The 27263-nt window shown below is 38.7% G+C and overlaps 1 protein-coding gene across 2 annotated transcripts; it reads right to left on the reverse strand.

The window, feature by feature from the left end:
* Positions 1-470: 470 nt before the first annotated feature.
* On the reverse strand, positions 471-27179 carry usp46 (ubiquitin specific peptidase 46). Of its 2 annotated transcripts, XM_026947004.3 has the most exons (9): positions 26820-27179; positions 18155-18235; positions 13837-14050; positions 9912-10150; positions 8079-8155; positions 7878-7961; positions 7375-7572; positions 6582-6660; positions 471-6491 (listed from the first exon to the last, which is right to left on the reverse strand). In XM_026947004.3, exons 1-9 carry the CDS (start codon positions 26853-26855, stop codon positions 6390-6392), a joined length of 1110 nt encoding a protein of 369 aa, XP_026802805.1. In that variant the 5' UTR covers positions 26856-27179; the 3' UTR covers positions 471-6389. The 2 variants fall into 2 exon arrangements, with proteins under 2 accessions (XP_026802805.1, XP_026802806.1); XM_026947005.3 differs by lacking the exon at positions 18155-18235.
* Between the last annotated feature and the right edge of the window lie 84 nt (positions 27180-27263).

Raw genomic sequence — 27263 nt, forward strand, 5'->3', positions numbered from 1 at the left:
TTCCCTTTTGAGTCTGGTTCCTCTCAAGGTTTCTTCCTCATATCGCCTCAGGGAGTTTCTCCTCACCACCATTACCTCTGGCTTGCTCATTAGGGATAAATTCATACACTTACAGTTTATATCCTGAATGTATTTATTTCTGTAAAGCTGCTTTGTGACAATGTCCATTGTTAAAAGCGCTATACAAATAAAATTGAATTGAATTGAATTTCTTTTGAAAATTTTGTAAATCAAGCGACTCCATGTGAGGTAGCGACCCTCACATTGATTGTATACACACATGACTGTGACAAGATATGTGTGTGTGTGTGTGTGTGTGTGTGTGTTGGGGCATAGCTCATAGTTTAAGCATTTGTTTTGCCTTTGTTATCAAGTCTCAATGATACAGCTATGCCCAATTAAAGAGATCCAACAATACAGACAGTAATTGATGAGAAACAGACAAATTTTTTTTAACCAACTTCCTTTAATTAATCATTTATATTTCTTTTAAGACATGTCTTCTCTTCAGTACTCCTTTTAAATTCCTCCTTGGAATTACAGCCCCACTTAAAATTAAAAATATATATTTTGTCCTGTCTGATATTCTGCATATCTTTTTTGTGCATGAATAAAACAGTATTTTTTTCTATGTTCCAGTTTAAAAGGTGTGTGTGTGTGTGTGTGTCCTGGGATTCGGCACACATCAGAGTTATCTTTGATCAGTATCTGAGAAAATGGCACATATTCACATGTACGATAAATGAGGCTTCATTATTTCACATTACACGAACGTGTCAGGCAGAACTGTATATATATTACACAGTCTCTTTCTTATACACTTATGAGAATTTTCTCTTTTGGTTAGATTTGTTGAAGCAGAGGATTGATTCGTGATTTGTTTCTCTGAGAGTGTCAATAGCAGACTGACGCAGTCTGGTCACGAATTTCAAGGATATTTTCATCTGGCAAACAATTTCTACATAGTCCATCTAAACTTCTGTGATCACATCTGTAGTGCTTTTAATTACAAGTTATTCATTCAAAAATAATTTAGAGTACACAGTAGTTAAGGAGTAAAACAACCTCTCATATCTCTTTCTCAAATCTGACTGGTGAGAAAGGGGTAACAAAATATTACAGGGACATACAGTACATATCTTATGCATAATGGCACCTACATAAAATACTGACAATATAGAAATTCACTTCACTGCAGTCAAAGCATAGGCAAACAAAGGCAGGGAGAATAAGGGGGTAAAGGTTGGCCTTTGGAGCAACTTCAGGGTTTGAGTTAAAGAGAAAAGCCTCTATGTTATTTAAACAAACTATTTTTCTTCCCAAAAACAACATATTGTTGGTTCTACTTCCTTGCATCATGGACCACCAGGGTACTTTCCCTTTGGAACCACGTTTCCTATTTACTCGTGTTTAGCCATGTACTAAAAGCAAAATCATTTTCTTGTGACAGTGACCTCATGTGTGAAGCTTATAATACGCCCCTGATACCTCATACTCAATCTCTTTCACATTCCCGTCTTGCCAAGGAAGCAGAACAAGTGGATTCAAGATGGTAAGATCGCTCTTAAACCCTAGTAAAAGATTTTATTACTAATTATATATTATACTAATTATATATTATATAATTATTACTAATAATATTACTGATATTACTGATCTGACTCAAAGAGCAGACCATGTGGCCTATTGTTTGTGTTGTCATGCAGCAGCTTTGTGCTGTGAACGGTGAGAAATTAAGATCATAACATGCTTAGCTTGTAAATTCTAACGTGTGAATTGTTGAACTTTCAACCTTGTCCAATTTCTTAATCTCCTGTATTTCGAGGCACAATGGTGAGTGGTTTATCCCACCAAGCACTGATGGAGCTGGACGATGGACATGACCAAAGCCTTGCCCTAATTGCAGCATAATGCCAAATGTGTCTCAGGAACCTTGTAGGCTATGAAATAACTACTGCAACTGATGTGACGGCAAGGCAAAGGAAGAAAAGGAAGAAAAGCAGGAGACAGATAGTTTAATTATCTAACCACACATAGTTAGTTTAGATAATTTAACACCCACAATTTTGGGACATTTGGGACTTTGAGCGAATTTCACATTTACTAGTGACCTTATCCAGAGCAACGGAAGTGCTTAGTAGTCTTGATCAAAAGCATATCCCCATCCTCGCCTCCAAGAGAAGGATGTAGCATTACCTTGAGTGATTCTCATCAACGATAAGAGTACAGTACTAATGGGATGAGTGATTCTCATCATCAATAGAGCAGCATCAGAACTGCAGTGACTCTTATCCTCAGTAGAAACAGAATCAGCCCTCAAGTGGTTCTTATTCTCAAACTCTCAGTATCGGCACAAATAAGGCTCTGCATCATCCTCAAGATGGAGCAATACTGACACTTTGAGCAGTCATTAGTCCCCATAGAAAAAGGTATCAGCACTTATTGTAAGTGGTGTCCATGAAATGCATTTTCTGGAATAGGCATCACAAAGTGTTACAAACCCTCAGCTAGGAAGCCAGCAAATAGGGAAACTTTACTAGTTCTGGCACTACACTGGCAGTCCTCCATTCAGTCTTGGAATCACGGTTACATATGTAACCTACCGGTTCATATATTATCTAATGCTTTCAGACTTTTGTCAAATGCTTCACATTATTGGATTGCTGCATCTCACATGATGAAACATCAGAAGTGCAGTGGCTTCATTGATATATATAAAAAAATTTTTTTAGAAACAGCCTGATTCTGAGAATAAGCTAATTAAGATTATTTAAGATGGCTACAAATGATTAAAAAAAACATCCATGAATGACTGTTCCTAAATACTATTCACTCTTGATTGTTTTCAAACCACAAACTACCTCAAAAACTGTGCTTAGATAAATGAGAACTCCATCTTAAAACCCTCTCCAAGATTTCTATACAGTATACTGTAGCAGGACATGGTTTCTTTTTCCGAAGCCCCAGGGGAACAAATCTGTTTGCTTTCTAGGTTAATGTTGTTCTCCGAGACACACATGAATGAGAATGAATGACTAGTGGCCTTCAATTGTCTATATAACACGGGTGGAGCTGCGTGAGCTTTAACCCACTAATCACTAGACTGATGTCACTCATCCCTCTCACAAATCTTTTCACAAAATTAAAAGTTCCCTCTTGAATGTTTGGTATATTTTGTATTCTATACTATTTCTGGGGTCCATTTTGAAGGAATGAGCTCTATGCAGAACGCTCTGAGGGGGATCACCTTCGGCAGCCAATGGCAGGGTATGGACTGATGAAAAGCATTTACACTATATGACCAAAAATTTGTAGACACCTGACCATCACACTCATATGTGCTTGTTGAACATCACATTCCAGATTTATTCTCCCTTTGCAGGAGAATAAATTTTTAGTTCCCCTCTGCTGTTATAATAAGCTCCACTCTTCTGGGAAGGCTTTCCACTAGATGTTGGAGCATCTCTGTGGGGATTTGTGTTCATTCAGCTACAAGAGCATTAGTGAGATCAGGCACTGATGTTGGTGAGGAGGTCTGGGGTTCAGTCGGTGTTCCAGTTCATCCCAAAGGTGTTCTCTGGGGTTGAGGTCAGGGCTCTGTGCAGGACACTCGAGTTCTTCCACTCCAACCTTCACACACCATGTCTTCATGGAGCTCGCTTTGTGCACAGGGGCATCATCATGCTGGAACAGGTTTGAGTCTCTTACTGTAGTTCCAGTGAAGGGAAATTGTAAAGCTACAGCATACAAAGACATCCTACACAAACGTGCGCTTCTAACTTTGTGGTAAAGGTTTGGGGAAGAACCATATATAGGTGTAATGTTCAGGTGTCCACAAACTTTTGGCCATCAGCCAGTACAGGGAGTGTGCAGTCAACCAGTGTATCAGCAGAAAATGTTTATGAGCCTATTTCAATATGAACTTTTTTTTTTAATTAACTTGTATGTTGATTTTAATGCAAGATCAAATTCATGAACTTTTGATTTGAAATTTGTTTTTTAATAAATGAAGCTCCAGATATTCAGAGCTCCCAGACTGCTGTAAGTCCTCAATTCTCATACAACATCCTTTATCTTATTAATATTCCATCAGATTTCAATGGTACTTATTACATCTTTAACTAGTAGAGTGAGAATACTGTATGAGGTCAGAAATTAAACATGAAAACACACACAGACAAATCAAGGTGCAAATCAGGAATTATTAATTATACCACAAGTCTGACATTACTGTCCTTGGTTTAAGAAAAAGCACATGAGCATGGAAAGGAATGTTAATCTTTTCCCTATACTTCTACCTTGTTGAGCTCACGTCATTATACACAGTCAAATTCAGTCAGAGATAAGCTTGTCATGCAAAATATTTCTCTCCATCAACTAGGCCTTCAATTGTTTTCTCTCTAAAGCCATAGACTCTCCTCATGAATACACATCAGAAAATTCCTTTAAAAAATGCCCTTCATATTCTCTAATTAGATAAATTGTGCATTTCTACTTGAGGGTCCATAGCAGCCATCATGAGTACGTTGAACTGAACTCATTACAAGATCTTGATGCAGTCTGTTAATGCTGAACTAGGATCAGCTTCTGAAACCGTTCCCTTAGTGTTAATCATTGCAGAGAAACAGAACTGATCTCAGATCAGCCTTAAAAAGTACCAAATACAGATATTATTATTATTATTATTATTATTATTACATTAAGAAAACATAATGACCATCATTTCATATCAGTGTAATACTTGAGAAGTGTGCAAGCTGGCAGAGTGGAATCTGCATTGCACTCCGGACAAATGCCTACAGGATTTTATTGAAATTAGTACAACTGCTTCAACTGGCCTAAGACAGTGAAACCACTGGACCTATGCAGAGATCTGGGGTCATAGTAGCTCAGAGTCAGAGCTTTAAACAGACTTTCCTCTGTATAAGAGGGAAACGTTAATATGAATGCAGGGAAAAGGTGATCAGTGCTTCAGATACTATAAGCATCAGCATATATATCGCTACATTTACTACATCTTTAACCTGTAAGCAGACTTCTATGCGTAATTCAAATCTGAATTGAACTAGTTTCCTCTGAAACATGGAGCACAATGGCGGTTGGATAACAGCTGTGTTACGTACGGAAAAGATGAAGCAATAACAGAGCTATAGCCTTGAATCCTGGCTCCATAGGAGGATCATTGTGTGTTTAAACGTAACTTTCAACGGATGAAGGTCTTTCTGCCTGTCATAGTCTACTGCTGATGTAAGGCAGGAAGGACTTTGTTGACCTGAGATATCCATGGCCTGGTGACTATCATGCAAATTTAGATAGAGAGTATAGCAGCAATGGCCCATTTTCTCTCAGGGAGGTGTCAATTAGGGCTTAATGCCAGAATATAATCAGACTGGACTAGACAATTGTCTTAAATATAGCTGAACATACTTAAACCCTTTACCTTTGTCCTGGTCCAGACAAATGCACTCACCAGACACTGTATCTGAAACACTCCCCGTTAATTTCTCTTATTCCTATAATGCTCCACGATGCAGCGACTGCACGGATGGTATCTAAACCACTATAGCAAACTGAGTTTCTTTGCTTTGGTAAAATAAAAAGCTCATGATTTCTTAGTTAGCCAGATAACTTAAGCCAAAAGTCCTAACTGTCCAATAGGATAAGAGGTAACAAACATTCATTCATTGTTGGCTTCATTTAGATAATTCACTGGAAAATTCTTTGTGAGAAATCAGATATTGAGGACTGAACATACACATATAATACATGAACGTATAAATTAAGATATCCTGTTCATACACACATCTGTGCCAGGGAAACCACACTGAGAAGAGAAGAGAAGAACCCTAAAATGTTGCAAAAACTGAAGGCCTCTCTCTGAATGAGGACTCAGATCTGGGAGTGGACGATTCCCAAAGTTCCCGACGGCTAGATGCTGATATTATAGTGATTCGATTCCTTCCTTTCAAGGTCTTGACAAGAGTGATGTCATTCAATATGTTGTTCTTTTGCTGTTTTTGTAGTGTTTGTCACTATGTATTTTGATGCTTTTTGTTCGTAAAGTGCCTTCCATATGCAGGTGACTGACTGAGGGTCAGTTCTGATGCATCCCCCCACCCTCACCCCCACCCCAACACACAGTCCCCCCCCTCAGAGTGCAGTGATGATGTAGAGGAGGGGATTCTGGGAAATGTAGTATTGGCAAAAATGAGGTCAGGGTGCTATTGGCACAGCTTTCAGAAATTACTCCTGAGTGTGAGAGTGTGAGTGTGTGAGAGTGGGCTGTGGACTGCTTGGTGTTAGTGATTGAACTACATTTCTTCCGTTTGTTTTGTCCCCTAATTTCCATCCTTTGCTCTTTTTTGCTCTTTATTCATCGTCTGATCCTGTCACTCTCTGGACTGATAAAAAAGGATGTATCCTGACTCAGAGTTCTTAGAGATGTCAGAAGTCAAACCATAGAACTCCTCTATTGCCTGTGCATCAATTTTCTGTGTGGGAGAAAGCAAGAAAGAGTCAATTACAAACAAGTCTATTAGGCAAAGTTCCTCCAAATGTAATAAACAAGTGCATAAACACACCTCCACGATGTCATCATCAAACAGCAGCCAGAAGCCATGACTCTTCACTATCGTTATGTAGTGTCCTCTGTTTGGCCCACTGTCACAAGACAACGCACAAGAAGGTGACGTGTGTGGATACGTATGATGCAGCACATTGCTAAGTGTACTACCCCAAAATGTATTATTTCTGTATAAAGGCGTGGTCAGGAGTGTGTTATTCCACTTATACCACAGCAATTTCCCAAAGAATACGAAGTTTAATTTATTAATGAATGACAAGTTGCACATTTTACATTTTAGTTAAATGTTGTGGAACGCCAGAGAGACTGTTATCAATTATGTTATAGCCACGATAAACAGTCGTTCCATGAACATCTCTCTCTCTCTCTCTCTCTCTCTCTCGACTCCTTCCATAAATTTAAATAAATGTCTCCTAACAAAAAAAAAACATCACCACATCAATAATTACATGTTTTACTTTGTTAAACAACGTTTTTTAATCTGTGTATAGATTACATGGGGCGTCCGCCGTAAAGTCCCTGTGTATGAGCTGTTACTATAGAAACAATAACGTATTAGAATGAATGCATTAATATAAACCTTTTGTTCATGTTATAGCTGGAACTACTGTCCGAGCCGTGCTGTTATACAAAGATAATGCACATCCTTCTGACCAATCAAATTTGAGAATTCAGCCACGCTGTGGTATAAAGTAAGAACGTCAACAACAACGTAAAACATTGGTGTTTCAGGGCGTCCTGATGTTTGGTATGAGTTTGTGTAACCATTGCGTGTTATTGCACTCTCGCACCTGCCACAGTGTACCACCACAGCCACGAGGTCATACATGCGGTCGAGGTTGACGGCGTCGGCGGACGTGTTGAAGAGACGCAGCTCGAGCGGAAAGACCACGCGGTAGCTCAGCTTTGTGTAGCGCTGCAACTGCTCCATGTACTTAAAGCGTTTCAGGTGCAGGGCCAAGATCATGGGCAACTTCTTCACTCGCATGCTGGAGACACAACACACACACACACACACACTTACGATAAACAAAAATGTTTCATGATATAATCAAGCAATACCCCATTTTCTTCTAATTTTGTTGTTGCTAATTCCTGCACACTGCACAAAAGCAAAAGCTAACACTATCCCACTATCCTTTGCTTATTTACATGACATATTATAAAGACACACTCACACTCTCGTCTATCTATTAGTGGCATCATCACATGTTCATGCATGTGATCACAGAATCAACCATTCATAGATGCAAATGAAATCAGTGAGGGTAAAACGCAGGATAAACGCACTGACCGTTTCTGGGCCTCTTGCTTGCTGCAGCAGGTTTCACAGTAGTACTTATACTCACTGCACAGCGTCTCCGTGTTACTGAAGTCCCTGTACACATAGGCACGTCAAATCAGAACCACTCCAACAGAGAAATATCTCCTCATTGAATCCTCAGAGACAGTGCAGCTCTTGGTTATCTCATGCTTGAGATGAATATGTAAATACCTGAGACAATGTGTTATTGAAGTGTTTTGCTCGACATCCACAGACAAATCCAGGAAGTCCTCGTCTTTACTGCTTACCTGTAATTGGCAAAAACAGATCATTCCCGGGGGTGTTTGCGTGTGTGTGTGTGTGTGTGTGTGTATTCCATGCAGGTAAGTCTATTCTAGAGCTCCAATTCTCTATTATATTGTCAAATTTATTAGCATCAACTCACTTTATTAATATCAGTCCTGTACAGCATTCAACTAAAGGTTGTAACTTTCAACCTCCGACTACAAAAAAAAAAACAAACCAAAACAAAAAGCTCGGAAACTCAGCACAATCTCCTCGATGCCGAGTTCAGCAAGTGACGTCAAATCAACATGGCCGCTCACAGCATCAACAATAAACACAGTAGCACTTCTTATCTTTAAATGAGTTACACTGTATGTACAATTATTTGGTTTAGATCAATCAACATACAGACATGTCCGCTTGTTAAATCAATAACACTGGCTATACATTTCACTGTTTTAAGGAGGAAAATATACATTTCTCATCACAGTTAGCTGGCTAGCTTGTTGTTAACAGTGGAGAAGTCTATAGTTTTTTCTCATTTTGTAGCTCGAATGCATGTAGGTCAAAAATGACAAGGTAAGTCGAATGCAGCATAATTTTTTTAACTAAAGCACAAAGTGCAAATGAAGCGCCTCTTAAAAACTGGTTGTTATGCTACTATATCTCCTGCAGTGTTCCAGTCAAATTTAGCTGATTTTCTAATGTCTTCTATCATAACTAAGCTTTTCTCTCATCTGACTGGCGTAAAGCTTCATGACTTTGTCCAGACTATGCACCTGAACACGTAAACCTAATGATATCTGGTTTCTCTGACTTTTCAGCAGCGTGTTCAAATTATTCTAAATGCATGGTGTTCCAGTCATAGACAATGAACGGGCCAGACAATAAGACAATGCAAAATAAAACTTTTCTCTCTATATCTCTCACATCTCTCGCTTTTCCAAAGCTGGAATTTTTTGGGGCTTGTTTCAGGTTTTTTTTTTTTTTTTTTGATGTAGAAATTTTGTTGAGACCTGGCAACCCTGGTTATAATTCTGACCTGAGCGTTGCACCCCAAGGGACATAAATCCAGCAACATGTGCAAGAAATGCAGCGAATACATCTGGCACATTTCATTGTGACTACACATTACACACACTAACAGGACTGACTGAACTGGTTAAGTCTGGAAATGAAAGAGTTGATTTTATTTATTTTTTTATTTATTTCTCTGGTCTACAAACAAAACACAAATCCTGCTGATTTTACTCAAAAATGAGTGGCATGTAAGTGAAGTTTACTTGTTTAAAATTCCAAAAAGGAATGTAAATCTTCTGATAATCACTAGAAATGCTTTAAAAGCTGTAACGCAACAAAACAGGTGATAGTAAATATTTAAAAAATGGTGTATATACATTTTCAAGGGTCAATTCTGAACGAAAATACCAAAGATGGAAGTCTGACACGTTATTGTATATATTCTTTTATGTTATATGAACAAATGAAAAAAAAAAAAAAAAACCACTATAATTCCAGAAATTCAACAGTTTTATACAGTCAAGCTAATTTCACACACAGGGAGATGACTGCGTGTCTCTACGCTGCATCTCAGAACGTGAACGTGAGGATAGGAAAGGCTAAAGATGACGACAAAGGAGAAAAAAAAAACGAGTGCTTATTTTTAGGCATTCTCTCAGTGACTAAGGTAAAATAAATATATTGCCAGTCTGAGTTCCAACTCTCCAAGACGCACTCAGATGCCAAAAACAACACAAGCGATAAAGATGAAGCTCTCACCGTCTCGCAGTTGAGGCAGCGCGTCTCATTGGTCAGCGTACCCTGGAAGATGTCGTGCACCCAGGTGGACTCGGTCTTGTTCTCGGTCTCAGATTCGGCAGTGACGGTGCTTCCGTTGTTCTTCAGCCGGCCGTTTTGTTTCTCCTGTTTCTTCTCCTCCTGCAGGATGTCTGCCACCGTGTTCAGCAGGTAGTTGAGGAACTCATGAGCATCCTGCTGCATGTAGTTATCAAACAGGTCTGAAGGGGGAGACAGAGAGCAGTGCAGCGACACACGTTTTAACGACTTGAAAATGGTTATCCACATAACATACGTTATTATATTATGTGTGTGTATTATATTATGTGTATGTACATGCAAGCTCTGCAAGTACAGGGTGATTCAAAAACTTACTGTTAACACTGGCATTATTTTTCTTTACCGTATTGTTATATATTTTTGGAGGAAAGACAAAAAGGTCATAATTAGTAACCAAAACACCTTGTGTTATAATGTTACAATATTTCCACTACAGCACTGTAGAGTCATCAGTGTTAAAATTGGAATCACCCTGTGTGTGTGTGTGTGTGTGTGTGTGTGTGTGTGTGTATAGTCATCTGACTGATTCTTCTCTGACAGAGGCCAGTATTATTCATTTACTGAGAGAGATCCAGAGAAGGAGCAGAACAAGTATCTTTTCATACCGCTCACACACACACACACACACACACACACACACACACACACACCCCCCACCTGTTCCACATTCCACAGATACACCATATTACACAAAGGCTTACTGTTTGTATGCAAAGGTCAGGTGCAAATTCATTACTAGGACATCTACATACTGTTAAAACCATTCTGGCTCTTTTCTTACGTCTTTACACATCATTTTTCTGCACAAAACAATGCACAGAGATACATTTTACTTAGTATAATCACATCACTATTATCACTAATCACTAATATACATCACTCAGTACAATATGTGTCCATATTGTTAAAATTTTTTTGTTAAAAGGAGCAGGTTTGATTTTCACTAGTGCTAGGATCTGGGCTTACACTAGCATCATGGATCCTGGAGTACGAGTGTTAACCTGTGATTATGTTTGCACTGTGTATAATTGAATCATGTGGCAATAGGGAAATTACAGCCTTGGCTTCCACATGCAATTCTGTCTGCTAGAGCGGGTCCTTGTTTAATTGTAACCTTCTGTAAGATAACCCTACTATTAGCTCCAAATGTGCACTTTACATTGAAAGTGTTTTCATTGGTGCGTCTCACTGAATGTTTCAACTCACACAACTCCACGAGACGCACATTTCATATCCGTCATGCTGCGTCTCTGTATGCACCACGCTTGTAAATGCATTACGCTTGTAAACGCAACATGTCTATATGGAACTGACACACATAATGCCAACATGGGGGACCAGTATAAACACAAATGCTGTGGGGAACCAGAATAAACACCTTAGCTGTTTATTCACTGTCTCGCTGTCTCAAGTGTGTCAGTGAGCTGTGTTGTAATTACAGCAGGCCAACTCTGAGAGAACCCCAAGTTCTGTTGACGCTGGCGTACGCATGGACATTCGCCTTCTTGATAAAAGAGTTTCCCTTCAATTAATCCCACATGTTGTAGATATCAAACATCTTTTATAAAAAAAAAAAAGAAACAACTATTGATGTTACAGGTAGGGCCAATATCATTATATACAGTGGATATAAAAGTCTACACATCGTTTTTAAAATTGCAGGTTTTTGTGAGGTAAAAAAAATAAACTAAGATAAATCATGTCAGATTTTTTTCCACCTTTAATGTGAAATAGCAGCCAACAAAATTCAAGCGAAAAACAAAGAGAAATGTTTGGAAAAAGAAGAACTTACACTAATTGGTTATATAAGTATAAATATACACACTTCTTAACTAACACTTTTTTAAAGCATCTTTTGTAATTGTAATACAGCACTCAGAGTTTTTGAGTAAGAGTCTACCAACTTAGCACATCTTTTGTGCTATTTTATTCTATTTTTTTCCCCAAAAATGCTCCAGATCTATCAAATTGTGAAGCGATCTCCTGTGTGCAGTCCTCTTTCAATCACTCTGCAGGTCTTGGATAGGATTTAGATCTGGGCTCAGACTGGGTCTTTCCTAAAAGTTGATCTTCTGAAGCCGTTCCTTTGTTGACTTGGATTTGTGCTTTGGGTTTTTATTGTGTTGGAAGGTGAAATTTTTCTTCAGCTGTCTAACAGACGCCTGCAGATTTTGTGCCAAAACAGATTGGTATTTGGAGCTATCCACGATTCCCTCTATCTTGACTAGAGCTCCAGTCCCAGCTGAAGAGAAACAGCCCAATAGCATGATGCTGCCACCACCATGCTTCACCATGGGTATGCTGATCTTTAGGTGATGAGCTGTCTTGTTTTTGTATGAAATACAGTACTGTGCAAAAGCCTTAGGCACATGCAAAGACCTTATGAAATTAAACATTGCTACACTACAAAATACTATATAGCACTGTAATCAGAAATAAACTAAACAAAATCAATATTTGGTGTTACAAACATTTGTGCAGGTTTATAAGGAAATTTGCTTTTACTGAGCGTCTTGAAATCTTCCACAGCTCTTCGGGAGACTCTACTGCTTCTATTTATGGCAGCAAAACCCAGCAGCCTTCATTATGTTTTTGTCTGAGGAATAGTCTGTTATGTAATATGCTACTTTCATACTGACATGCAAACATTTTTTGAAACATTAATTTTTTCTTATTAGAAAAGTATTGTTTGGAAATCTAAAATGTTTTCTATGACAGAAGTCATAAAATAAACATCTATAACAAAATTGCGTTTAAGACTTTTGCACAGTACTGTATATCTTTTAGAATTATGCCCAAAAAATTTCTACCTTGGTCTCATAAGACACATTTTTCCACATGGTTTGGGGTTGGATGTGTTTTTTTTTTTTTTTTTTCTTTCATGGGTTAGGGTTTCTGTCTAGCCACCCTACCCCATAGCCCAGACATGTGAAGAATATGAGAGATTGTTGTCACATGCAGGGAGTAAGCAGTACTTGGCAGATATTCCTGCAGCTCCTTTAGTGCTGCTGTAGGTCTCTTGGCAGCCTCGCTGATAATTTTTCTTCTTGTCATTCCGTCTGTTTTGGAGGGACGTCCTGTTCTTAGGAATATCACTGTGAAGCTCCATTTTCTCTATTTGTTGATGACGGTACATCTAACAGCTTATAAATTTTTTCTACCCCTCTTCTAATTGATACCTTTCAACAATGAGATCCCGTACATGCTATGTAAACTCTTTATGGACCGTGGCGTCAGCAGTCAGATGAAAGCAAGAAAGTGTCAAGAATATTCTATAGAAACAGCTGATCTTTATTCTGGGTTAATGACAGTTACTTCAGTGATGACAGGTTTATGATAATTACTATTGAACATGAGTTTGAATGTGATGGTTAATTCTGAGCACAGTCACATGCCTCAATATAAAAGCGTGTGCAACCAGGTTACTTTTTAAAATTAAGTTCTTTTCCTCCCTAAAATGTTTCTACTTGCTTAATGTTTCTTAATGGTTCTATTCACTTAATGTTTTTTTTTACTTGAATTCTGTTGGTTGCTATACCATATTAAAGGTGGAAAAAGATCTGATATGATTCATCTTGGTTTTATTTTTTTTACATTACAAAAACCTGTAATTTAAACAGGTGTGTGCAGACTTTTTATATCCACTGGCTGAGTATTGTTGTTCAGCTTACTGGCACTCAATTTGTAACCACTTTTAACCATTTTAAAAACAAAAGCAGATAGGCCAACTATCAACCAAACAAAACGGATCTTCCAACACCAACAACAGATTATCATCGACATTTGAGGTGGTATGAGAGTGCATCTCAAATTTCAGTGGCTGTGACAGATACGTTGGCTTCCTCACCATTTTCTTTTCTCAGGCGAGAGATGAACTTCTTAGGCGGGATGACTCCCACCTTCTTCTTCTGGGTGGCAATGCTGTGGAAAAGGTCAGCCAGGCAGGTCAGCAGGTTCTCCTTCTTCTTCTGTTGTGCCTTGTAGGCCAGCACGCTCTCCCTAAAAGGCCTGCAGAAATACAGCGCCTGCAGCACTGAGTTACAGTAACACGTGTTCCCAAACTGCAAAAGGAGAGAGAGAGAGAGAGAGAGAGAGAGAGAGAGAGAGAGAGAGTGAGTGAGAGTGAACGAGCAGGAGAGGGAAATGCATACTGTATTTTTAGATCATCTTTGTGCTTTCAGTGAAAAGAACTACATCTGTAATGCAATCACAGCTAAGGGAACAAAGAGGCAGGAAGAGAGTAGGACATAATCTTCAATGCTTCAAAACGAGGGGTTAAACCAGTACATTTTGTAAGAGACAAACTTGGATCAAATCCCCATCATCTGTTATTATTAAATAAGACAAGACTTTCTATTCCAGAATAAATCATGACCTGCCCTAATTTACAAACAATGCAATGTGGAACAGTAGTCACAGTTGGCTTGGTTTCAGAGAATGGATGGGGCTTCTGAGAGCTGGTGAAATTCTACTGATTACTCCTGTTCTCTTGCAAACAAAAGCATGTGCAATAACACAAGCGGAAAAAATGGTGATTATATTCATAAAATGCACATTAAATTTTAGTACACCATTGTTTTCTTTAGATAAACCAACTGTCTTGCTACAGCAAATGCCTTTTTCTAGAGTAAAACTAGACATAATCCATGACTGCTGAACTTATCAACCCAACGTTATCAACTTTCAAATCTGTTATAGAAGCGGTTTGAATTTCTAAGGGTGCTTTCACTTATGCAGTGTTTAGTCTATTTGAATTGAACCCTGGTGCGTATCCCTCAACGGTGCAGTTTGTTTGTGCAGATGAGAACACAGAAATTGCACTTGGGTGTGGATCAAAATCGACCCAAATACAGGAAGTAAACCAAACTTGCCATGTTTTGGGCTGCGAATGACTTTTTTTAATGCGTTTCAGAAATTTGTACAAACAAACAAAAAGAGAAAATAAACGGAGAGTAAAAATGGAGATGTTTTAAACTAGTCATTATTATGGGTGTAACAATACACTCCGGTCATGATTCGATTTGATTTATGATACTAGCTTCATGATTTCAATTTGATTGTCAGAATATTTTGAACAAAATTTGAATGAAGAAAAATTATGACTGAAAAGACTCCTTTTTTATTTCTGTACAATAAACAACACAAAACACATTGCATTTTTGTCTGCATAAAACCAAATAAATCAAAAATTGCTACAAACAGAAATTTAATATTGTAAACCAAATGTACTACAGGTTCAAAACATCTTAAAATAAATAAATAAAATTATGAATTATGCCAAAATATTTTATTAAATAAACAAAGTGTCTGAACTAGGGAAAATGATCAACTAAAACATAATGAGCTTAGTAGCAGAAATAGAGCTCCAAAGTCGGCTAAATTGCCTGATTTCCACAGCTTCTGATGTTGTGTTAAAGCTACTGAAGAGCTCTTTTTAACCGTTATAACGTGGTCGTGTAACTGTGTATTATACTGTATATACAAGTATTTACTTTAGATCAAACAACATACAGATATATTCACTTGTTAAATCTATAACACTGACTACTTGCCATTTTAACACATTTAGCTTTTGCTAACAATAGATGAACAAGCAGGCCTCCGTGTTTTTTTTGTAAATTTATCGTGAAAATATCTGTACCAACTTGGCAATATGTATCGTAGGACGATAGAAAAAATGTCTATTGATAGATATTTTCCTATATTGTCTACATTGCCAATGTCACAAAAGCCACTTTTCAGCAGCTGATTTACATCACTAAGGTTAGAGCTAAAAGCTACTAGTGGTGCGCTGTAAAAAAAAAAAAAAACAAGCGTGGAGGAGTGTGACACAGAGCAAAACTCCCCACAACACTCCGACACAGAACAGGCATCAGCCCAACTCAAAGATGAGGAACTTGTATCTCAAAAAAAGGGAGGTACTTCTGACATTGGACTCCTGAAACTTGGAGTTGAATAGAGAATAGAATGTTTTAATATTTACTTTTTTAGATTTTGAATTCATATTGTTCCCATTCTGACAGTGTTATGGCTTTTTTTTGGTTCTCATTTCTTATAGTTCTCTTCAATGTCACTTCTATATAAAAGGCGAATAGAAAAAGTGCCTTTCACTGGTGTTTAGTTCAGAGAATTATTGAAAAGCAGTCATGAATGCATGCAGTTATTTTGTATATATAATTTTTTCATCAATTTTAGAGAAAGCGTCATAGATCGTGATCATATACCGTTTCAAGATATGAAATCATCCATATCGTGATATAAGATTTTGTCCATATCGCCCAGCCCTAATACTGACTGTCAGATTACTGTAAACATTGCCAATGAATGTTTGTTATCTAACTGTATACTATAGTGCTGTTGAATTCTTGAATCCGATTGGTCAGAAGGTGTTGATTAATTTTCTATAACTGCAAGGCTTTGGACAGTAGCGTCAGCTGTAAGGCAAATGACCGGTTTATATAAATGCACTCGCTCTAATACCTTATCATTTCTATTGTAGCAACTAATTCACAGAGAGTAGTGTAGGGACGCTCTACATAATCGAAGTCTCATAATGTATGGTGAAGCTATCTGTAAAGAGCTTGTTAATGTTTATGTGACTTTTTTTTTTTTTGTTTGTTAACATGCTGCATTTTTTTTGTCTTGGTAGGTTCAAGAGCAGGTGATGGAATGGCTGCTCTAACATAAGTAATAACAGAAACTAACTTGTTTCCTGGACTTTCCACAACAGTAAATGTAACTATAAATGGATAAAAAAATACGTAATCAAGTATGTAGCGAATTGCTGTGGAATAAGACACTTTGAGATGTGCTGCTTTAGGAAAGAAAATCAACTCAGCTTTGAATTGTTGTTGATTATTTTCCTGTAACAACATGCCTTGTTGTGTTTAATGCTACATTCGACTAGAGATCATAACTCGTAATTTTCAACCTACGACCAAAGAGAAAAACCAGAGAAACCAAATAAACCTCCCCCTTAACTCCTACTCTGGAACTCAGGATGTATCCTCGACTCCGAATTCAGCAAGTGACGTCATATCATCATGGCCGCTCACAGCATCAGCAGTAAACAAAGTCGCACTTCTTACCTTTAAATATGTTATACTGTATATACAAGTATTTACTTAAGATCAATCAACATACAGACACATTTGCTTGTTAAATCTATTTTGAGGAGGAAAAATATACATCACTCTTCACAGTTATACATCACTCTTCACAAGCTGGCTAGCTTGTTGATGACAAAAAAACGAACATGGAGGCGTCCATGTTTTTTCCCCTCACTTTGTGCCTTGAATGCACGGAGGTTGAAATGGTCATTCCAAGCTCCAACTTCTCACATCTGAGGTAAGTCGAATGCAGTATTACTCATTACAAATTTTTACTCCCACTTACATAAAATGTAAATTTTAACCAACACTGGAGCACACGCTGCTGCGACAGGGCTACAAGCTAAAATATTGAGTTACTGTGTGCTTACTTCTGTTCATTACTTCTCTATGTTACGTCTGTCCAAGACAAACTTCTTGTGCTTCTAATGACAAAAGCAATGGAAGCAGTGGAAAAGTGACACTTCTTAGCGATTAACCGAGTATCTGTTCATTAACTCTGATGGGTATTCAAACATTAAAATTAGGCAGAAGGCAAATTCTCAGTTCCATTGAAGATCCTTCAAAAACACTTATTAAAATGCTACTTTTACATGTTTGTAAAATCTGCTCCTGTTCTTGTAATGCTGACCTACTTCTCACTGGAGTGGGGCAAAGCACCCTGTAGTGTTTGCTAAATATGTAATTGCTTAATTGATGCTGCAATGAGGCTTTGATTGAGCTTCATCCAGTGAAAAGCTCCAGTGTCAACCTGACCAAGAACAACATGTTACCATCCTCGTTTCTTTTAGTCATTCATAAAACACCTCCTTAAACACTATGAATGTCATTTTGTAGTGCACGGTATGATTTTGGATGTTTTGTTGAGAGGGTTTTTTTTGTGGTACATGGGCTTGGAATGAATGTAAGATCTTTTTTCCATGCAGTGCTTTCGCATGCAATGTTTTGCCTTATTGGACCAAACAAGGTCATGGTCCACAAAACTCCTTTAATTACTTTGGCTCATGTACAAATACGTGACTTAATCAGAAAGATTTAGGACTCAATGATACTCACATTGACCAATCCAAAGTAGTGTTCATTAATGGGGAACTGCTCTGGACCAATGTCTTTCTCCAGAGCAGAGGCATTGGTGCCCTGAAGAGGGAAAAGGAGCAGAGAGAAAGAGATGAATCACCAAATAATCAGCATTTCAATCACAAATAAAACATTTAGCCATAATTTTATTATAGTAACAACACACACAGTCTTGCAAAAAAATCAATCGAAGCTTGCACTGAACAGAGATTAGATGACTAGATGAGGACAAATAAAGCCAAGCCACTAAAAACACGTGTCTGTGCATACGCCAGTGTGACAGCGAGCACGTTTTGTTCTCAGCCTGAACCATTTGGGCTTAATGTTGTCTTAAAGAAACAAGAGCAAAAAACAGCCTCTTTTACACAAAGCCTAAGAAATCACTCCATTAACCTCAGCAATCAATAAATATATCCAAGTTTTTGGATTTTGCCAAGCTTACAAAGCTCTGGTCATATTTTTACCGCCTCTATATTATACATAAGCATGCTATACAAACATCCTGATCTCAGGTCACGTATCTAACGACTGCCAGTTGATAGTGGTTAAGCCTTATGAGGATACTGGCTCAGACACTTGTGACTTTACAACAAAAGTATTTGTAGTTGGCAACTCTCATCAGAGTTTTAATGGGTACAGTGTGCTCCAAGAGCAGAAAGCTATCCGTAGTTCATAGCTTGCATGCTCCTGCCAATAGAAAAACTTATTCCTTTATCATAAAAACACCAAAAAAAAAAAAACTCTTAAGAGAAAAAGTGCAATAGAAAAAAGTAGAACAAATTTCATATCCTTGTTTGGAATATTTAGGAAATGTTAAATTCCTAATTGTTAATATGTTTAGGAATTTAATCAATAGTTGTTTTTAAATTTTAGCTTTAAATTTAGTGACAGGTACCAAATAACATGTGATTCCTTTGAGGCACCTTTCCAAGCTGCTGCTCAACCTGCATCACAGTGTAGCTGAACACTGTGAGGAAAACGCTATCCGCCCTCTTCTGCATACATGAGAGAGTAATATCGTCACTCCAACCCAGAGAGCACGGCCATTTTGGTCTCAAAATTCTCCTCATGACAGATTCTCTTCCAGTGGTGCAGTTGTTACCAGAGCTCTTTCAAACCGCTGAGTTTTAATGTGTTCCTTTTGAGAACTGGCCTGTGTCTTTTTCTTGATGTGGGCTTCCCTGGTTCTGAAAAAAGGTCCTTTGGACAGCGACATGCTCAAGCCTTATTAACTGCCCAAGCCAGTGGGGTAGCACTCGTCCAGTCCTGAAGGTGACATACACAAGTCTGAGTGAACGTTTTGTAGGCCTGACTGCTACACAGGACACAAGGAACCATTTTCTACAGAGAACAAGCTACAGGGTCTATCATCTGATCCAGGAAACAGAAAAGAAGGTTACAGTCTGCAGACTTGTCCTCTGGAGGAGAACCAGAACTCCACTGGAATAGCAGGGTGTTACCTTCTGGGATCTTTGGTTGTGCCTCCAGACTTCTACATGGACTTCTATCTGGACTCCATTTGGAATTCGTTTGTGTCGACCTTGCGTTCTAGCTGGACTTCACGTCTCTTGGTGAGACGTGATCAGGAGGACATGCTTCACAAGGTGAGGTGCAATCTTGGACAAAGCTGAGAGTAAGATCTTGTGGTTTTTCCTTTGATGACTTATTGTGTTTGTCAAATTATTAAATATCTAGAAAAGTTCCCCCACAAAAATTCTTTCCGACATGATATGCTATCGCATTTTACTGTCACTTTCTACTTTAAAGTCCTTACAGAACACACTGCAAGCCTGTAAACATTAATCATCACCAAAACCAACTGTTCTTGTCATAAGTTCACAACTGAAGAGGGATGACAAATTCAAGGAAAAACAGTGGGTCTGTTATGCTCTATGACACTTTGTTGGTTTGGCTCCAGTTTTCCCCTTAGAGTGAAGGATTGGATACAGTGCAGAGTGATACAAATTTATCATGGCGAATCACCTTTACCATCTATCCTGATGGGAGTCCTCTCTTCCAGGATGACAAGCTCCTCATTCCCAGGACACAAGGGCCAACTGGATGGTTTGATGACTATTAAATCATATGCTATGGTCTTCACAGTCACCAACAAGTAGTTTTGTGGCAAGGAAAAACTCCCTGAGACAATATGAGGAAGAAACCTTGAGAGGAACCAGACTCAAAAGGGAACCCAACCTCATCTGCGTGCCACGGATAGTACAATTATAAATAAATCCCTTCTATCATTGTGCACTATATGGAAAAATAGTGCAAATGTGCAATCAGTAAAACACTTTTCGCAAGAAGTCCGGTTGGTTAAAATCTATCCACTGTCCGCTGATGGAGCACCAGGGTTCTGGTAGGTGGATCGACTATGCTAAAATTGTCCCTAGATGTGAATCAGTGCATGAATATATGTACATAGTGCCCGGAGATCAACTGCCGTCTCGTCCATGGCGTATTCCTGCATCAATCCCAGTGTTCCTGGGATTCACTACCCCTCTGACTAGCATAAAGTGGTTACTTAAAGATGGACAGGGTTTGCAGGTATTCAGTGGTGTTTCAAAGCCAATCATGAGACACGTAACATGCTAGCAGTATTAGCAGGTCTGTCTCTAAATCAGTAAAGAATATTTGGAATCTTGTGTTTTTCCACCAGAGGAACCAGGGTCCATTTTAGATCCTGGGTCTGTACTTTTCTGTGAAGCAGGAACTATGGGGTTAACGCTTTCCATACTGGACCTCACTGACTGGTGAAATGCAACCTTCACAGGACGACTACCTCTCTTACCTGCCATCTTACCAACCTGTTTTTAGCACTAAAAAATTATTTACATCAGAGACGGTGTGGCAAAATGTTTCTAGGACATTTTCTGTATATATACACTCACAAGTGGTGAGCCAAAAACACTAGAGTGTATGTATATTAATGCTCATACCACATGTAGCAGAGAGCAAAACATTTGCTTCGAGTGTGAAACTCTGGTGGAACAATGCTCTCACAAGATACTCACGAAAGAACATTTTGTGTGGATTAAACTCTTGGCTGCGAGTGCTGACTAATACACATTCAAGGAGAATTCAAAGCTGCGTTCCAGACAGCATACGAGCACACTGAGTAGGCTGCCTAAATAGAAATGCCATCAAAGCTGTATTAAGTTACTTTTTACTATGGCTTGGGATCCAGTCCAAATATTCGTGACTATGAGAATATAAATGATCTGTTGCCAGATTACTGTCATGAGTCATGAAAACAAAAGCTTTACTGTGCAAATTGACATAACTGTCAAAACCTTTTACTTCCAACAAGATCTTGTCTATTAGCGTAGCACTCCTACTGTGCTTGATTCAGGAGCAGTGCCTGTGCATTAATGCTTCTGCATCTTCCACTGTGTAAATGAGCTTGTTCTGCGGTATCACAAACAGCACATACAGTAGCTAAAAAAAAAAGTCTACACACCCCTGTTAAAATGGCAGTTTTTTATTGTAAAAATAAAACCAAGATCAGAGATTTAACGAGTTAAAGGGTGTTATTGTTTTATAAAGGCCAAGTTTTAGTGTCTTTCTTTCTTTATTCCCCCTAAAACTATTTGCTTTTCACTTGAATTTTGTTGGTATCACATTAAAGGTGGAAAAAGATCTGACATGATTTACAACAGTTTCATTTTCACAAAAACCTGTAATTTTAACAGGGGTGTATAGACTTTTTTTTATATCCACTGTATTCTACAGAACTTATGAATCACCTAACCTTAGGTAACTATAATACAGTGTGTAGAATCATGTCTGGTTGCTTAAAGACACAGATCAGATGAAGGAGTACACATACTGATGGCAATTAAAACAGAATTTGAACTAATTGCCCCAACATTGCAGCTGCCTAACCATACAAATCCCATAGTCAGGATAAATCAGATTACTAGCATTCACTAGGTTCACGTCAAAGTAGGGAATAAATAAATGTCTTATCCGTTCAGCAAGAAAGAAAGCTAAAACTCCATCATGCCTGAATCAGTTTTTTTCTTATTGATTATACTGTACTCTCCTGCTCTCTCACTTCCCTGACTGGACGCCTGTCGTTGTGTAGTCCTACTTTTTTCATGGTAGAAGCAGAGACAGAACAACATTTAACGTATCGGAGCTGGCGTATGATATATGTGTACAAATTTCCAACCCAACACCCCTGACACAGCGCTGACTGTGAATTACCATCACAGGATTGTCAAGGCGACTCTCAGCAGCTCAGGAACATCATATTATAGATTTTTTTTTTATCCCCTGAGCCAATAACTCAATAAATCACTAACCCTGGCACCAAGGACAAGCAGATTTCATATCTGGTCAATTAGTTTCAGTCACCTTGATGCTATAACTATCTATTTAACGAAAAAAATAATGTGCATTGTAGCTATATTTGCACAACAAAGAAAAAAAACAATAATTTCAGCTTCCTTGATGTTGACTATTTTTAACGCCATATCTGTCACACAGCTTGCCACATGTTTATTGTTTCATATAATAAGCGTCTCTGCAGTGCAGTGGGAACCAGGTAATCATCCAGCAGAACAATTCCAGTAACTCGGTGAAAGCATGCCTAATATTACTCAGTAATTTCCCCCCCGTCTTTCGGCTACTTCCATTCAGGGTCGCCACAGTGGATCACTCATACGCATATTTACAAGATTTACGTCGGACGCCCTCCATTTTCCGGGCTTGGGACCGACACTGAGCGTGCACTGGCTCATGCAACCCTCCAGTGGCTGGGGTTGGCTCCCTGACCAGGAATCGAACCCGGACTGCGGCGATCAGAGTGCCGCGTACTAGCCACTAGTCCAGCAAGGAACCCAATAATACTCAGAGGTAAGACATAGTGTTCCATGTACAGTATTAATAATGCATAGAATCACCTAATAGGATGTGTTGAAGACTCAGAGAACAATGAATAAGCAGCAAAGGGTGCAGGGTTTCACTTTATGTTAAGTGGTATCAAAGATTTAGGTTGTGTTTCATCAAGGGATTCATTAACAATGTGTTAAAAAGTTAATCATGTCATATAATCATAACTTACCTGTGATATGGGACATTGTATGAAACAGAATGGAATATTTATTCCATCTTATTTAATCTATACTGCTGTATAAGACTTTCTCTTTATGTATATGATGTACAGGTTCACTCTATCGTCCTCTGTCCTTCAGGGATTTGAGGTTAGCCACTGAACTGCCACAGTCCCTTGGCTAGTCTTTTTCATCCTTTTGAAAATCATCAGCGTTAGGGTTGGTGCAGTGTCACGGTTAGTTGTAATGTATGATCTGACAGTTGCCTCACTGGTGATTTTCCTCACAGCTACACTCTCTTTCAGCTTATAAAGACATAATGAAAAGTCACTCTCAAAAATATCTTTCTAAAATCCTATTCAGATTGGATTAGTTTTACATGGAGAGGTGGAAAATTACAATTATTACCAGAGTATCTCTGGGATTTTAGTCCAAATCTGTCATTTCAGTCATTTCTTATGGACTGTGTGCATAATTACTCTATATTACACCATAAAATGACCAATACAAACACCAGGTAATATAGTGTATATCTCATCTGAACTGACAGGTTGGTAAATTTCATTATATCCCTTGGGAAAAGATGTATTGTTCTTTTTCTTTAGTATAATGTGCTCTTATCTATAGATTCCCACCAAAACCAAACTCAAAACAAAACACAGACAACGTTTAAAAAGACCCGTCAGAGAAGCGATGCTTCTGGGGATATTAAATAAGTAACTGAGTTCGTAGCACAGGTATAGCCTTTATGGCCATGTGCCCAAATAATAATCAAGCGCAACTTGCACAGTCACGAGCCCTAAAACAAGCACTTGCAGCAGATATAAAAAAGTCTACACATCCCTGTTAAAACTGCAGGATTTTGTGAAGTAAAAAATGAAACCGAGATAAAGCAGGTCAGATCTTTCTTCCACCTTTAATGTGATAGAGCAACCAACGAAATTAAAAAGCTAGCATCTACAAGTGGAGAAAATGGGGGTTCTCAGTGACTACTGAGAACCACAATTGGCAAAATGACAAGAAGAAAACATATCAGGAGGCTGTCAAGAGCTCTACGACAACATTAAAGGAGCTGCAGGAATATCTGGCAAATACTCCTCACTCCCTGCATGTGACAATGTGCCCACGGTGAAGCATGGTGATGGCAGCATCATGCTATGGGGCTGTTTCTTTTCAGCTGGGACTGGAGCTCTAAAGATAGAGGAAATCATGTATCTCACTAAATACCAATCTATATTGGCACAAACTTTAAGTCACAAAGCAATAACTCACTACCGCTATCATCAAAACAAAACAAAACAAAAAAACTCTCTGCAATATGGAGTTATGAGAATGAAACATAAATCTCCCCAGTCACTAATGACATCCGCCATCTGACTCAGTACAACCAGTGTGTTCTAAAACAGACATCACAGTCATGGTCCAGGAAGCGCAAAAGACATGACTGACAGGTGACTGGTGCTAAATAGCTGCACTGTGCATCATGTGACAATAATAATCTGAGAAAGCATTTCAACTTCTCTTCCCCCTGAGGAAACCTGAATCAAGCAAGGTTTGTATTTCAGTCATTAGAGGCCTAAAATGTCCTTCGCCTCAACAGTATATAAGTGCTGCATTGTGTAACAGAGAAATTAAAGAACGTACATTTTCTTTGTTGAAACTAGGCACATTATACTCACACAAAGGCTAATGATATTGCAGAATCTCAAAGACGGTGGAAATAAAGTGGCATCATTGTAGAAGGGGAATGACTGGACTTTCAGCTGCATCATTTAAACAGACATTCCTGCCCTTTCAGTCTCTGTCGAAAGAGAGCCAGAATGTCTTGCTTGAGCTAAACTACACACACGCTTGTGTACACAGACAAGGAGGATACACACGTTCACACATAGATGCACTTGTACTTACGGCTGAGGAAAGAGCCGTGTGAAATATAACGTTCTTATACTGTACCTGAAACCAGACACGTGCTACATGGTGGTCACATAACCAGCACCAAGGAACAGTTCAGCTTGTAAAAAGCAAAAACCTAGCACACATCAGCTCAGATAATAAAACATCCTTATTATCCTATTCGCTATATCCAAATTTCCATCCAATGATCTATCCTCCTGCAGTTAATAGTTTGATCGAACCCTCCTAATCAAATTATGGACAATAAATCATGTAATTATTATAAGCAGCTGTATTAGATTATGGATTAAACTAAGCTCTCTTGTAGGACAGATCTCCAGAAGGGTCAGATGAGAGTCATCATCTTCTCCTTCTTCAGAGAAACTTTAGGAATGCTGGCAACAACAAATGAGCTTCACAGGTCAACGGTTTAACAAAATGAAAACTGCGCCTAGGAGTCAAAGATATATCATCCAGTTTAGCTTACACACCTTAGTATTAAGATCTGAACCCTGACCCAAGCCTGATTTCACGCTGACTGAAAGGAGAAGCGTGGATGATCCGGACAGAGATGCACCTTTGCAACGTTTGTGTAAAAAGATGCTGTGCTTAGATACAGTTTTCACATTTGCATTGCAGGTCAAGTTGAAGGGTTTCTGTTTCAACACACAGGAACTGGTCCAGGAGCTACAGTACGAACAATCAAAGCACATAGCCGGAATCACTGATCATCTGCCGGAGGGTCTGAGAAAAATCCTGGATCCGGACTCATCATCGTCATACATGTAGTAGAGTGCACAGGATCCCAGCCCTGGTCCTGGAGAACCTGCTGTCCTGCACGTTGGAGTGTTTTCCCTGCGCTAACACACCCACTTCAGACCAGGAAGAGGAGCTGGATCTGGTGTGTTAGAGCAGGAAAAACACTCATATGTTAAGTTCAAGGAGACAGCAACATTGGTATACTTTTATTTCCAAAGCTATACGGGGAAAACTCCCTTCTTATTTGTGTAATCGTGTGTTTCCTACCAGCAGCAGTTATGATTCTCGATCTTCTAGATGGTGGATCTATAGCACATATACCCAGGATGTGTTCAGAAATCAGAAGAAAGGCTTTTGCTTATTTTGCTCCCTGGTCATGGAATAATCTTCAGAACCCATTACAGCTTAATCACTTTGTTATAATGAGAGAGTTTAAAGCTCTGATAAAAAAAAAAAGTGGTGTAACTGAAGAGTGTCATTGTTATTCATAAGCTGGATTTTTGTATTATGTGTTTTGTATTATTTATTTATTTTTTGTCTGTATTTTTTATGTTTGTATTTGTGTGTTTGACTTTTAACTCTGTAACGGCATGCCTTCCTGGCCAGGTCTCCCTCGAAAGAAAAAGAGATTTCATCTCATTCTCAGGGCATTTCTTGGTTAAATAAAGGTTAAGTGTATATATATATATATATATATATACATATATAGGACAAGTTTTTCTTTTTACATTTTTTATTATTATTATACACTGTGGTATAGTGTATAATGAGGGCACCTAGTTATGCATGGAGGCTGTGCACTTGTCTGTCAGAGAGCAGGCAAACCCACCATGGACATCAGCATCCCCACACACACACACACACACACACACACAGAGAGCAAAGAGCTGGGCTAGCTAGCACACTAGCAATGGATTTAAAGCTTGTGCACTTACCATATTACAGATGGAGGCGATATTTCTGACAGTCATTTAGTTCCCAGTTGTACTCCTTGACGCCATCGTTATGAAATAAACATGACCGGAAGTGCAGGAGCAGCAGATCTCATGCAGCTTGGACCAAGAGGCCAACTGCAGTCCTTATGATAGAGCACTGACATGCAGCACGATTTATTCCTCACTGAAAACTATCATAAGCACCCAGCCTAAAGTACAAACAGTCTCAGAAATTTACATCAATTCATTCTGAGCTTTGAAAGTGCCTCATCACATTAAAACTGAAAGGATTGATAGTAAACATCAGTGCTTGCGGCAGGTAACTAGCTAACCAAGTCCGTGCAGCACAAGCCCCGCCCACTCCGCCAGTGACGCTGCGGTGATGTCAGAGAAATGGGGCGGGCTTTGAGTTTGACTTACAGACACTTTCACCAATCGGAGCTC

The sequence above is a fragment of the Pangasianodon hypophthalmus genome, chromosome 19 (genome assembly GCF_027358585.1).
Source record: "Pangasianodon hypophthalmus isolate fPanHyp1 chromosome 19, fPanHyp1.pri, whole genome shotgun sequence".
NCBI lineage: Eukaryota > Metazoa > Chordata > Actinopteri > Siluriformes > Pangasiidae > Pangasianodon > Pangasianodon hypophthalmus.